The sequence below is a fragment of the Chamaea fasciata genome, unplaced genomic scaffold (genome assembly GCF_029207755.1).
Source record: "Chamaea fasciata isolate MVZ Bird 193981 ecotype frontalis unplaced genomic scaffold, bChaFas1.0.hap1 SCAF_4, whole genome shotgun sequence".
In the NCBI taxonomy this organism is placed as follows: domain Eukaryota; kingdom Metazoa; phylum Chordata; class Aves; order Passeriformes; family Sylviidae; genus Chamaea; species Chamaea fasciata.
Genome location: NW_027094089.1, coordinates 59577895 through 59589589, shown reverse-complemented (window position 1 = coordinate 59589589; position 11695 = coordinate 59577895). Strand labels below are relative to the sequence as shown.

Genomic DNA, 11695 nt, shown 5'->3' with positions numbered 1-11695 from the left:
TTCTGCAACCTGCCCGCTTTAAGTCCCTCCAAGTTAAATTCCCCCAGTCTTAGCGTGCAGCCACTATCTCCGGCCGGACGGCGCTCAGAGTAAATACTTGAACAAACATTGCCCAACCTAGCTGCTCCAGCGGTGCAGGATAGCCCCAGGGGGGCCCCGCACCGCCACCAAGCGCTCCCAACCCCGTCCCGCGAATGATGCGGGGTCGCCTGGAGAGACCCGCCCCGCCCGGCGGGAGGCGCGGCCTGGCCCGGCCGCCAATGGGCGCGGCGGGGCGGGCACGGCCTCGGCCGGGATAAGAGCGGCCGCGAAGGCCGAGCCTCGCCGGGCCGAGGAGCTAGGCGCGCCGTGGCGACCCTCGAGCGTGGTGAGCGCGGGCTGCTGGGCGGGGGCGCGTGGAGAGGGCCGGCCTCAGCCGGGTCCTTGTCCTGCGTTCGGGCGATTCCTGCCGGGAAGGAGCCGCCATTCTAGCCGCTTCCTCGGGAGACTGCTCACTGTGTGCCCCCGCCCGGGCTTGTTTACAGTCGCGGCCGAGGGTGGGGCGGGCAGCGCCGGGTGCTCGGCTCCGGCCGACCGCAGGCGGAGGACGCGCGGGCGGCTTCGGGTCTGGCATACCCCGCGCTCAGGGCACCCTGCGTGACCGCTGTTCTTCTGTCCTTAGCAGATCTGCCAGCATGACCCCTTTCGTGACCACGCTGTGCCTCTCCTTGGGCGTGGTTCTCGGCGCGCCGAGCCTGGACCCCGAGCTGGACGACCACTGGCTCCTGTGGAAGTCGTGGCACAAGAAGGACTATCATGAGGTGAGCCCCCGGCGTAAGCGCTCCCATGGGCGAGCGCTGGCTGAGCGCAAGGAGCTGGGCCCCGCCAGCTGAGTCATGTCTGCTTTGTTACAACGCCGGCTATGAGCAGCGCTTGGGAAGCATAATCCTTCTCTTCCCAGGTTCCTTTCCTGTGTTTCTGTATTGACTCAGCTGCACTGTGCTCGTTGTTTTTATTATGAGGGCGGCAAAAAGACTACTTATTAATACCGTTCACGCTTCCCATTCATATTTGCCCGAGTATTATGAGCCTTAGAAAGCCTGTTGTTGTGCAAGTGAACTTGGTTTGAAATGCCTCCTTGAAGTACGCTGTATTTTGGTCTCTTAGAGAGAGGAAGGCTGGAGAAGAGTGGTGTGGGAGAAGAATTTGAAAATGATTGAAATCCATAATCTGGATCATGCTTTAGGAAGACACAGCTACAAGCTGGGAATGAATCAGTTTGGCGACATGGTATGTATAGAGACAATACAGTACAGTTCTTAGTAATGGTGTGTAATAGGTCATGACTGCATAGATTGGTTTTGCTTTTCAGACAGCTGAGGAGTTCAGACAGCTGATGAATGGTTATGTACACAAAAAGTCAGAAAGAAAATACAGAGGATCCCAGTTTCTTGAGCCCAACTTCCTGGAAGCACCACGATCAGTAGATTGGCGAGAGAAGGGATACGTAACTCCAGTTAAAGACCAGGTACTATCTGATGGTGAATTTCTAACCAGTTACTGGTCCAGTTTCCTGCATGCTACATCCACTTTCATAGAGGAAAAACACTGTACCTGTTTTCTGATGCCTAGTACAACCTTAGTAAACTAAGCATCATTTTGTAACTGGCTGGGTTTGTAACTTATGATTTCACTTTATACTTCAGGGTCAATGTGGCTCTTGCTGGGCTTTCAGTACAACAGGAGCTCTTGAAGGGCAACACTTCAGAAAAACTGGCAAACTTGTTTCACTGAGTGAACAGAATCTGGTGGACTGCTCTCGCCCTGAGGGGAATCAAGGCTGTAATGGTGGTCTCATGGACCAGGCTTTTCAATATGTGCAGGATAATGGAGGCATTGATTCAGAGGAATCCTACCCATACACTGCAAAGGTGAGTGGAATAGCTGAACTTTTATTGCAGGTGTCATGTCTTTTGTGTAGAGAAGATTGTGTGTTTGGAAACTCATACCTAGAAAGGAAAATGTGGAGATTAGTGCATCTGCAATTCCTGTTGCATCTTTCCTAAGAGAAGTAGCATGACTACTAGCCCCGGTAGGAATCACATACTGCACTGGTCTTTGAGGTCAAAATCTCGACAGACCAGTTAGAAAAACTGGAACAAGTATTCTTATTCCTCCCCCTTGTTGTTGCCCTTCTATCATGCCTTATCTTGGTTGCCACACCAAGAACCCAGCCCTTGCCAACTGTGCTACTTAGTGGTAGGAGAGCAATTCATCTTCCCATAACTGACCTATTGCAGAGTTGCTACCGACAGACCACCTAATTCTTGTGGCTAGTGTCAGTTGGAATTTTAACAACAGTTTTTGCTAATTTCTTGAGTTCTGTTTCTGGACTAAATGTGCCTAAATGGAGATAATGGACAGGCTTTTAAAATCCCTCTAATGATCTATCAAATGTTAAACAGATACAAGAGGGTGAGTGAGCAGTAATCAATTGTCATTTGAGAGCCTGTAGTTTGTGGTTTTCACCTTTTAAGAGGAAAACATTCTTACTAAAGAGGATCTTTTCTTTCAGCTTGTTTTATGTTGTCTGAAGGGGCAATAGCAATACCACTTGCTGTGAACAGCATTGGATCTGGGTTCATCTTCACCTGTGTCCCTGTAATCTGGACTTTTGCCTAATGTTGGCTGTTGTAGAGATCCCAGTTGATTATAGAAAGTGCCTAACTTACTGGGTACAAAACTAACACAATTTAAGTCTATGTTCATTTAGTTGAGGAAACAACTTCAGTACTAACCTATAATGCAGGTAAGGGAAGGTTGTGCCTCTGTGAATCTCTTTCAGTTTCACATGACCTGACTTCCAGACTAGGCCTCACCTCGCCTCTCCTGCTGTAAATGTATGTGACATCAGCAGTTCAGGCTTCACTGTGAAACACTCCCTCACCCCCAAAAAAAGGCAAAAACAACAACAACAAAAAAAAAACCCACTAGAAATACCACCCCCAAATGTTGTATGTAAGGTCATGTAACACAAATTCGTAACTTTCCAATCACTCTGTTCAGCTTTTCAAACTATGACATGTTAAAATTGTGGATTTTAAGTGCTTGCTCAGTGAGCAGTTTTTGGATTGCTTTGTAATTAATGAATACTTGGCTTGCTTCCATTGCCTGTTAATGCATTCTGGGGTTCTTTCCTTCCTGTGAAGATATGTCCTGCCCACCAAAAAGGGCAGAGTTCCGGAATGTTATGTGATGGCCCTCTGCACCTCAGTCAAGTTGGTGGGGATTTTTTGGTCCCCACTGTCATTTACTTTTTCTGTACTTTCAAGAAACTCAGAACCAGTTCTTCTGTATTCTCTGTCTGTTATCCTTGCAATGTGCTGCTGAGGCAATTGGGTCCTCTTCAGTCCCTTGCTTTCAAAGCAGCGAAGTCACATAATGTGTGGTAGCTCTGTGCTCACCTATGTGTTAAATGGAAAATGTATAATAACTACGGCTTTCTCTACTTAGGATGATGAAGACTGTCGCTACAAGGCAGAATACAATGCTGCTAATGACACTGGCTTTGTTGACATCCCTCAAGGACATGAAAGAGCTCTCATGAAGGCAGTTGCAGCTGTGGGTCCAGTGTCTGTTGCTATTGATGCAGGCCATTCTTCATTTCAGTTCTATCAGTCAGGTGGGGATTTGCTAATTACATTCATTCAGAGAACTAGAGTTTTTTAATTACTCAATATTCATTACCCTACAGTTAGACAGAAAAAAAAAACCCAAACAGGTATGATAATTCATTTTAATTCTAGGTCAGGTTTTCCACATGTATTTCTCATGCATTTGTGTCTACTTATCCCTCAGTTTTTGCCATGATAAAATTCACTTGATTCCTTTCTCTAACTTTGAAGAAGCTGTGCAACATTTAAGTTGAAATACACAAAGCTTCTCATAAGGGATGAGGGTTTTCTACAGATGATTTTGCTGATGAGTGAACTTTCACCTTTGCAGGTATCTACTATGAACCGGACTGCAGCAGTGAAGACTTGGACCATGGTGTTCTGGTTGTAGGTTATGGCTTTGAGGGGGAAGATGTAGATGGAAAGAAATACTGGATTGTTAAGAACAGGTAAGATCTGTGTTGTGTACCCTGGGAAGAATAGAAGGTAGTTTGTCACTTGTAAGGGGAGAGGTAGAGAGGCAACAGTAATTAAAATCTGTATGTGGGAAATCTGGAGATTGTTTTCAGATTATATGGTATGACAAAGGATAAAATCCAACTTGTACTGCTGCTTATTAATAAAGTAAACCCAAAGCAGCCATCTTATTCTGCTTGTTCAGTTAATTTAAGGGAGCTCAGTGCTGAAACAGCCTGTGAACCTGGTAGATAATAAAGCAGTGGAGCAGGAGGAAGCCTGCTTGTGGGGGTGTAATGGATTTTTTTTGGAAACAGAGTGCTGCTCACTTCTGTGAAACAGGATAATACTTGAACTTTAAAGATGGAGTTAACTCATAGATTGGAGTGAAAATACATTAATGCCGTAGGGCACATCACATGAGCTTGTCTCATGTTTTCAGCATTACTGGGGCACCACCCTCAATTGCTGTTCGCAGCCTTTGACTTCCTTTTAATTGCCTGGGAGCAGGGACTGAGCTTCAGGCACCTGTAGTCAAGGTTTGCACATCAATGTGACTACCTCATGAGAGAATGGCTGCATTCTTCAGTTCCATGAGCTTGGGATGCCTCCTGGGATGCTTTTAATTGCTGGAAAAGACTTAGGTTTTTGGCTGCAGCTATCTTAGATTTTCTCCACAAGTGTGGAAGACAGCAGTTTTCAGTTTTAAACATTTATCGGCAAGGGCAGTAAATAAGTAACTTCAGAATATGTAAACAAACCCTTTGTTTTTGTTTTCAGCTGGGGTGAGAAATGGGGTGACAAAGGATATATCTACATGGCCAAGGACAGGAAGAACCACTGTGGAATAGCAACAGCTGCTAGCTATCCACTCGTATAATTTGAAGACTGAACATTTCAGTACAAGAGGGGATTTAAACTGAATGACCGAACCCATGTTCACATGTGGTAGCCTTGTGTCTTTCAAAAGTCAACTTGATTTTTAAAACTCTTGAAGTGTATTTTAAGTGTTGGTGGCATGCCACTTCTTGTTTAAGTTAATGTAAATGTTGGTATGTAAACAGCTTGTAATATTGCTGGCTTTTGACTGCTTAATTCAGTAGATTCTTTGTATTTTTCCTTTTATTTTCTAAATTGCAATGTGTCCAAAGGTTTACTTTTCAAATAAATACCTAAATTTCACTGTATACAGATGACTTGGCATTTTGGTCTTTTTTTCTACTTGGGACTTTTGTCAAATAGGCATCCTAAATCATAGTCTTAGGTGCAGTGTCTGTGTGTGCCTCCCTCTCCGTTGGTCACTAAAATGCAGTCCTATCTGGGAATGGCTAATAGCTGTTACAAAAAGAAGTGTAGAACTTATTATACAGATTATTTTAAATGGGAAGTGCAACATTATCTTTGGTTCCTTGTGTCTCGTAACAAAGGTTTTCAGTCTTGTCATCTTCTATATGCAGCATCTGAGCTTAGCTTAGCTTTAATTCTGTTAGTGTTTTCTTTATGGCAACTCAAAATACACACTTCTTGTGTAGTTTGTGCAGTTGTGCCCTTTTAAACATTATAGCAGGAATACCCAAAGCACACTTGAACTTTTCAGAGGGCTTGTTTCTGGACATATGTAGGACACTAGATACTGTCTTGCCCCTGTACCAGCTTCAGTTGGAGAAGGAAGGGAGGGAAAGGAAGAAATCATTTCCCTATGGAAAGTGATGTTGGGCTGCTTTGTTACCTGTATACTTGCTGGCTGACTTAACTGAGGTGATTTACACAGTGTCCCCATATGTTCTTTTCTCTCTGCAGGTGTCACTGCTGCTGAAACATGAGTATTTCTACTATTCAGGTATGTTTTGGGTACCAGTAGTTCCTGCAGAGCACGGTAAATACCAAAAACATCAGGCGGAGAAGATTTGGCTTGGCTTTTGGGTATTGATGTCAACTCTTGCTCTTGGGCTGTAGGTGAAGGAGGTGTAGTTGTGAAGCATAACTAGTACAAGTTCTGAGTTCATGGACTCATAGGTTTTCGTGCACAGTATCTTTTCAGAGGTGATAGCCATGCACACAAAGGAAGACTTAGACCAGAACGTGTGGACGATTAATTTCCTTATTGTTGATAGTGTAATTCTTCAGGTTGCATTGAATAAACTCTCTTAAAGATGAAAACGAGGTGAGTTACCCATAATAATGATTGTGTGTTGTTCATGTGCTGCTGGTAGATAAATTCTTTGAAGCTGAAATTCCTGATAAGTTAGGTTTGCTATTTTTTTTTTTTAAAGGAAGAGCCTCACTCAGCCCAGTGGCTATTGAACAAGCCACAAGGAAGAAATACTGGTTAGAATTAAGCTATTAAATTGACTTGCTAAGCTAGTTATGTAGAGCATCCACACTGCTTGGGGAAGCTATGGAGTAAATATTACAAAGCTCACCTGGTGGTCCTCTAAAGGCTGATATTCAGAAGGAAGTGTCAATGGTCTGTACATTTAAAATGAGAGCCAGGAGCAAAATGCTGCCAGAGAAGTGACTGTATAAGCTCCTTATGCAGAAGATGATTTTCATTCTTGCTGCCAGAACTGGGAATGGACTGACACCTGTCTATCTTAACACTTTTTAATCCTGGAAACTGATGTTACTGTCATCCTGGTAGTGCTTCATATTTTGGGGTTTAATTACTGGCTAAAACAGGAGTGAGACCAATACAAAGCCTTCTGGGTCTTAAACTGCTAAAAAAATGAGCAACTGGGAAAGGTGTTTGGTTGCAAAATCCAGGGTTAAAAAAGTTGCCGGGAAAACAAAGTATTTTTAATGACCAGATGGGAAATGAAAAGGAAATAACTTTCTAAAGCATCTGCACGTGAATGGGCATGTAGCTCAGAAAAGAGGCATGGCCTTTGACTTTTCAGAAAAAAATATGTGATAATGCAGTTATTTGTGTGGAGTAGAACTTGCTGACTGTTCTGGCTGAACATACTCCTCAGAGTGGAATAATAAAGAAGGGGACAGGGTAAGTCAGGTCATGTAGATAACTCAATATTTACACAATCTGAAGTAACAGCTTCACCGAAAATGGCTTTACATGACACTGCAAAGACTAAAATATTTGTGTAAGCTGTAGTTTGTGTGATTTTTTTTTTTCTTAGGAATATAAAGAACATATTTCAAGAACAATATTAGGTCTGGTTTTGTGATCCAATTGCAGTGGCCCTATCTTCTGTAAAGCTGTTTTATTTACTTCAGAAATACTATAGTAAAGTAGCAAATTATTCTATAGTGGTATATGTGCTGTTGGGGAAAGTGTTGTCTCTGTTCAGAGTTCTTCTTTGTGAAGATACAGCAAATGCACGTTATGTGTGGTCATGGAAAGCTCCAGAGTTGTTCCCAGAAAGCTATGGTAGTTAAAGTTCTTCATTACTGTTCCCAGTGTTTTCTCTCCAAAGCTTCCTTTGGTTATATATGCCTACTGATAGCTGAAGCTGTGTTTATTGAAAGATGTGTTACTTTATAACACACTAGTGCACATGTATTATAAGTAAAAAATCCTATCTATACTGCCTGGTTCACGCCTTGTCTAAATTACAATTACTGTTGTTAACAGAGTCTTACACATATCGAAATACATGAGCTGAGGACTATTTTGCATGCTAGATGGCAGTTCTGTATAATGATAAACCATTGCAGTCCTTTTTTGCTAGCATCTGTATTGGCAAAATGCACTTTTTATTGGAATTTGGGAAGAAAAAGATTTTGTTTGATTTTCATGTGCTGATGCTTCTTAGACTGTTTTTGTCTTAAAGGTCTCTTAGCAGTTTCTCATCTCTATTTGTTGAATATATTTATCACTCACTGGGCATGAGTTTTTAAAGACGTGTATTCTTGAGGCAAGGAAAATCATGAAATCAAATTACTTCCCTTACACATCAAGTTCTTATTCTTTAGAGTCTGGTGGGAAATGAATTTAACTGTCATGTAGGAAACTATTTTCCCTTAAGAGCACTCAGTTTCTCATACTATCTGTGACTGCTGGGTAATACGGAATTTTGGTGTGGTTTTTTATAATGTGATTGGTTTTTGTCTTTGCTAATGTTATATCAATTTCCAAACATTAACAGTGAAACAAATTTATTATTCTGTTTCACAAGCCATGCACTAAAGTAACTTTCAAAATGCTTCGAAGAACTACAGCAAAATATTTGTCATTTCATGTTGTGAAAAACTTACAGAAAAGGCAAATGTGATGAATTGCATCAGTGGAGGTTTTCTAAAATGAAAGATTAACTGTTGATCTGCATAACAGCACTCGGAAAATGTTGTCCTGAGACAACCAGAAACATAGAAAAATGGGAATATCCACTTGAAAAAAATCAAAAAATTAGCTTCTGAATATCAGTTATGCAGCATTTGCTCCTTAATCTCCTTGATAAAATAACAAATCCTGTCATGTTTGTTTTAAGCTTAATACCAGCTAATCAGTTTTTACGTATTAGAGATTGACAGCAGTTCCTGGCTATTAACCAAGGAACTGAGCATACCCTGAAGGCTGTCATAATATAACCTGATGTTTCTGCTTTCTAGCTCTCTTTGGACTTTACCACGATGTACAACAGATTGAGCACCAATTTTTATTTGCTGTCTGCCCAATAATCTTCAGTCTTTTTGCTGGGAAGTCATAGTACAAAATGCTGACTCAACTAAAACACTGTTTTGAGGAAACAATTGTTTAAATCAGTAATGGGAATGTTATTATCTTATTTGCTAATCAGAGTTTTATCGAATCAAGGATGAGATTTTGGGTAAGTGCAGGGGCACCTAAAGCATTTGGAAGAAATGCTAAAATCATAAACAAAATTTCATTCACAATTCACAGAACTGAACTTGGGTGATACTCAGTAAGGCTCGTCTGAAAACAGACAGGGAGCAGGAGGGTTGGCCACAGGGTGGAGACCTGATTCGTGGATTGATTAGTTTAGATAGATTAGGCGTCTCAGAAAAATCTCAGAAGATGCCGCCTTCTTTTGTGTTCACATGTGAACTTGACTGGTTTGGGTTTTTTTCAAGCTTGGTTGCACAAAGATTTATTGTCCAGTGGTCTTAAAATACTATTTCTGCAACACTTTTTGTTTCTATACTGCCTGTTTTCTGCTGAAGAGCTATTGCCAACCTCTGTGCACAAAGGAGCAACCTCTGTGCGCAAATGGCAGTGGCCATTTGTAAAATACTTATTTGATTGTTTTTTACAATGCTTCTTCCTTGTTTTGTTCACTGACAGTTCTCACCACCTCTAGGAGATCCAAAACCTACTTCTGAGTGAAACCTGTTAGACTTTCCCAATAAAGTTACCCTGGGAAGCACATTGTACAAGTACCACTGTGTGTTGTCAGGTATGGTGCTGCAGTGCTGATACCTGGTACCTTCTGCAGTCCTGGTTTGGTAAGAAAAGCGGTCAAAGATGGAGCAGAATCAGAGAGTGAGCACTCCCTTCCCTAGCACCTTCAGGAGACTCTTCCAATTAAAGGTGGCTTTGTGAGGTCCTCTAGGGAAAAAAATGTTGTTGGTCTGAGAGCTCAGCAAGGAAGAGATGATTTTCCGGCCTTGAAAGTGTTGTTCATATTCTTAGTGACACTTTGGACATTCACCTAGAATTAGCTTCGTGTTTCAAAGTTTTTTGTCTGTACTATTGTGTATTCTCCCAGGGTGAGAATGGTTTAGGTGTGCTCCCCTGGAGTGCCACTGAGGGCCCTCTGAAGCTATTACAGCTATTATTTCCTGCCTCTACTAGGAAAAATTGCAGTCTCGGGAACTGCCATAGAAATATTCTAAGTTCTATTGAGTAAGATTTTGGCTTTTTAATTACTAGTGAAAGCTTCCTGCACAGGATGCATGCCATGACATAGAACTGTTTAAAATGCTGGGCTATTAGACACTCAAACTGGCTTAAGGTGTCTGAGAAGTTGGTGCTGAAATGGGATTTTGAGAACCCCTTGAGGCTGTAGCATGTCTTAGAACACAATTGATTTTGCTTAAAACCAAAGGTCATCTGAGGTGGCTTCAGAGCTGCCAAGTCAGGTGGGTTTTTTTCCCCCAAAGGAAGTATACTTCTAAGCATATCTCTGTAATATTTCAGTTTATGCTGCTAGTAACAAGGCACAAAAACAGCCCTAGATAGGGCTGTCCACAGAACTCTTAAACCAGTTCATTGCTGTGTGTGCAGGTGTCCATTTTTGCTAGATACAGCAAAAAGCCAAAAATAACAACAAAAAAATCCCCACCAAAAATAAAACCACATAGCACAATCTTTTACCGTAATAGTACAGCAATGCCAGAATTGTGAATGCAAGCTCTTCTCAATAGCCATCTTAACATTCCTTCTGCTCAGCATGTTTAGCAGTATTGCTTTCCTCATTCAAGCATGAGGCTTGTCAGCCGGGGTTTTTTTGGAACAGGAAATATATACTGGAAACATCAGCTGCGTTTTAAAATTGCATTGACTTTTGGAAACTTATAATAATACTCTCTCGCAGTTAAAAGAAACATCTCTGTTTATATAGGAATTCCAATGCCTTGTGCAAAAGTTAAGATAAATCCTGCTTCCTTTTTTGCTATTTGTTACTTGCTAGTCATGGGAAGAATTGGAGAGGACCTGTGTTCTCTGAGTCAGTGCTGTTACGAGCATTCCTGTCACATTTCTCTCACAATGTACTAGAGCATTTCAGAAGCAAACCTTGCGTACACAGGATGCCTATCAGGGATACTTTTGAAGTGGTAATTCTGTAGCAGTATTTCCAGACCTTTCAACAAACTTTATTGCCCCTTTTTGTTAGCAATTCTGCAAACTAAGAACAAAAGAAACTCCCTCCACGCTGGATTTATAATCTAAACTGACACGGAGCTGAAAAGTGGGAGACAAGGCCAAAAGCAGTGAAGGTGCCGGCCAGAGAGCAAGCTACTGATTAGCAGCTGTGGGTGTGCATTTGCAGGAAGGCTAGCCCCTTCACTTTGTTTTCTCCCAGCATATCTTCAGAAGAGCTAAAAGTAAACATCTCCATTTGTGTTCTTCTACTGAGTTTAAATTTCAAATCCACATTTGTTTGCATGGCTGTTTCCACTCATCCTCTGCTTTCGTTTGAGCAGTCTCCTTTTTCTGTGCCAGAATAATAAAACATACATGTTGTTAAAAGAGGGAGAAAATTGTCCATGCAGGAACAAAACAGGAAACCTGGTGATCAAAAGGGCAAAAGGCAGATGGTGTGTCACCCGGGACAGTGTCTCAGAGCTGTGCTCCTCGGAGCACACGATGACAAGGCCGCTGCTGCAGCAGCTGGGCGTGGTGAGCAGCTGACCTCTTTTTTTCCCAGGCATGTGTCGACGGTGCACTGGAGCGTCTGCTGAATTGATGAGACATCGTGAACGGTCATGCCCGGGGTTGGGATTAGGCTGGCCATGCACATTCAGCCTGAGCACAGCTGATGCAGTAATTGAGCAGGCACATTATCTCCTTCAGAGCTGTCCCTTCCAAAGTGATAAAATATTCACTGGGTGATCTGCTCAGCAGCTGACAACAATTCTTAGGCCAAACTCTTGTTTATCAGTGTGGG

General features: G+C 42.3%; 1 protein-coding gene across 2 annotated transcripts; it reads left to right on the top strand.

The window, feature by feature from the left end:
* The first annotated feature begins 277 nt into the window (after positions 1 to 277).
* On the top strand, positions 278 to 5296 carry CTSL (cathepsin L). 2 transcript variants are annotated; one of them, XM_066181714.1, is made up of 8 exons: positions 278 to 367; positions 665 to 800; positions 1147 to 1269; positions 1352 to 1507; positions 1686 to 1910; positions 3493 to 3661; positions 3985 to 4102; positions 4890 to 5296. In XM_066181714.1, exons 2-8 carry the CDS (start codon positions 675 to 677, stop codon positions 4987 to 4989), a joined length of 1017 nt encoding a protein of 338 aa, XP_066037811.1. In that variant the 5' UTR covers positions 278 to 367; positions 665 to 674; the 3' UTR covers positions 4990 to 5296. The 2 variants fall into 2 exon arrangements, with proteins under 2 accessions (XP_066037811.1, XP_066037812.1); XM_066181715.1 differs by having other exon boundaries at positions 281 to 367; positions 662 to 800.
* The last annotated feature ends 6399 nt before the right edge of the window (positions 5297 to 11695 follow it).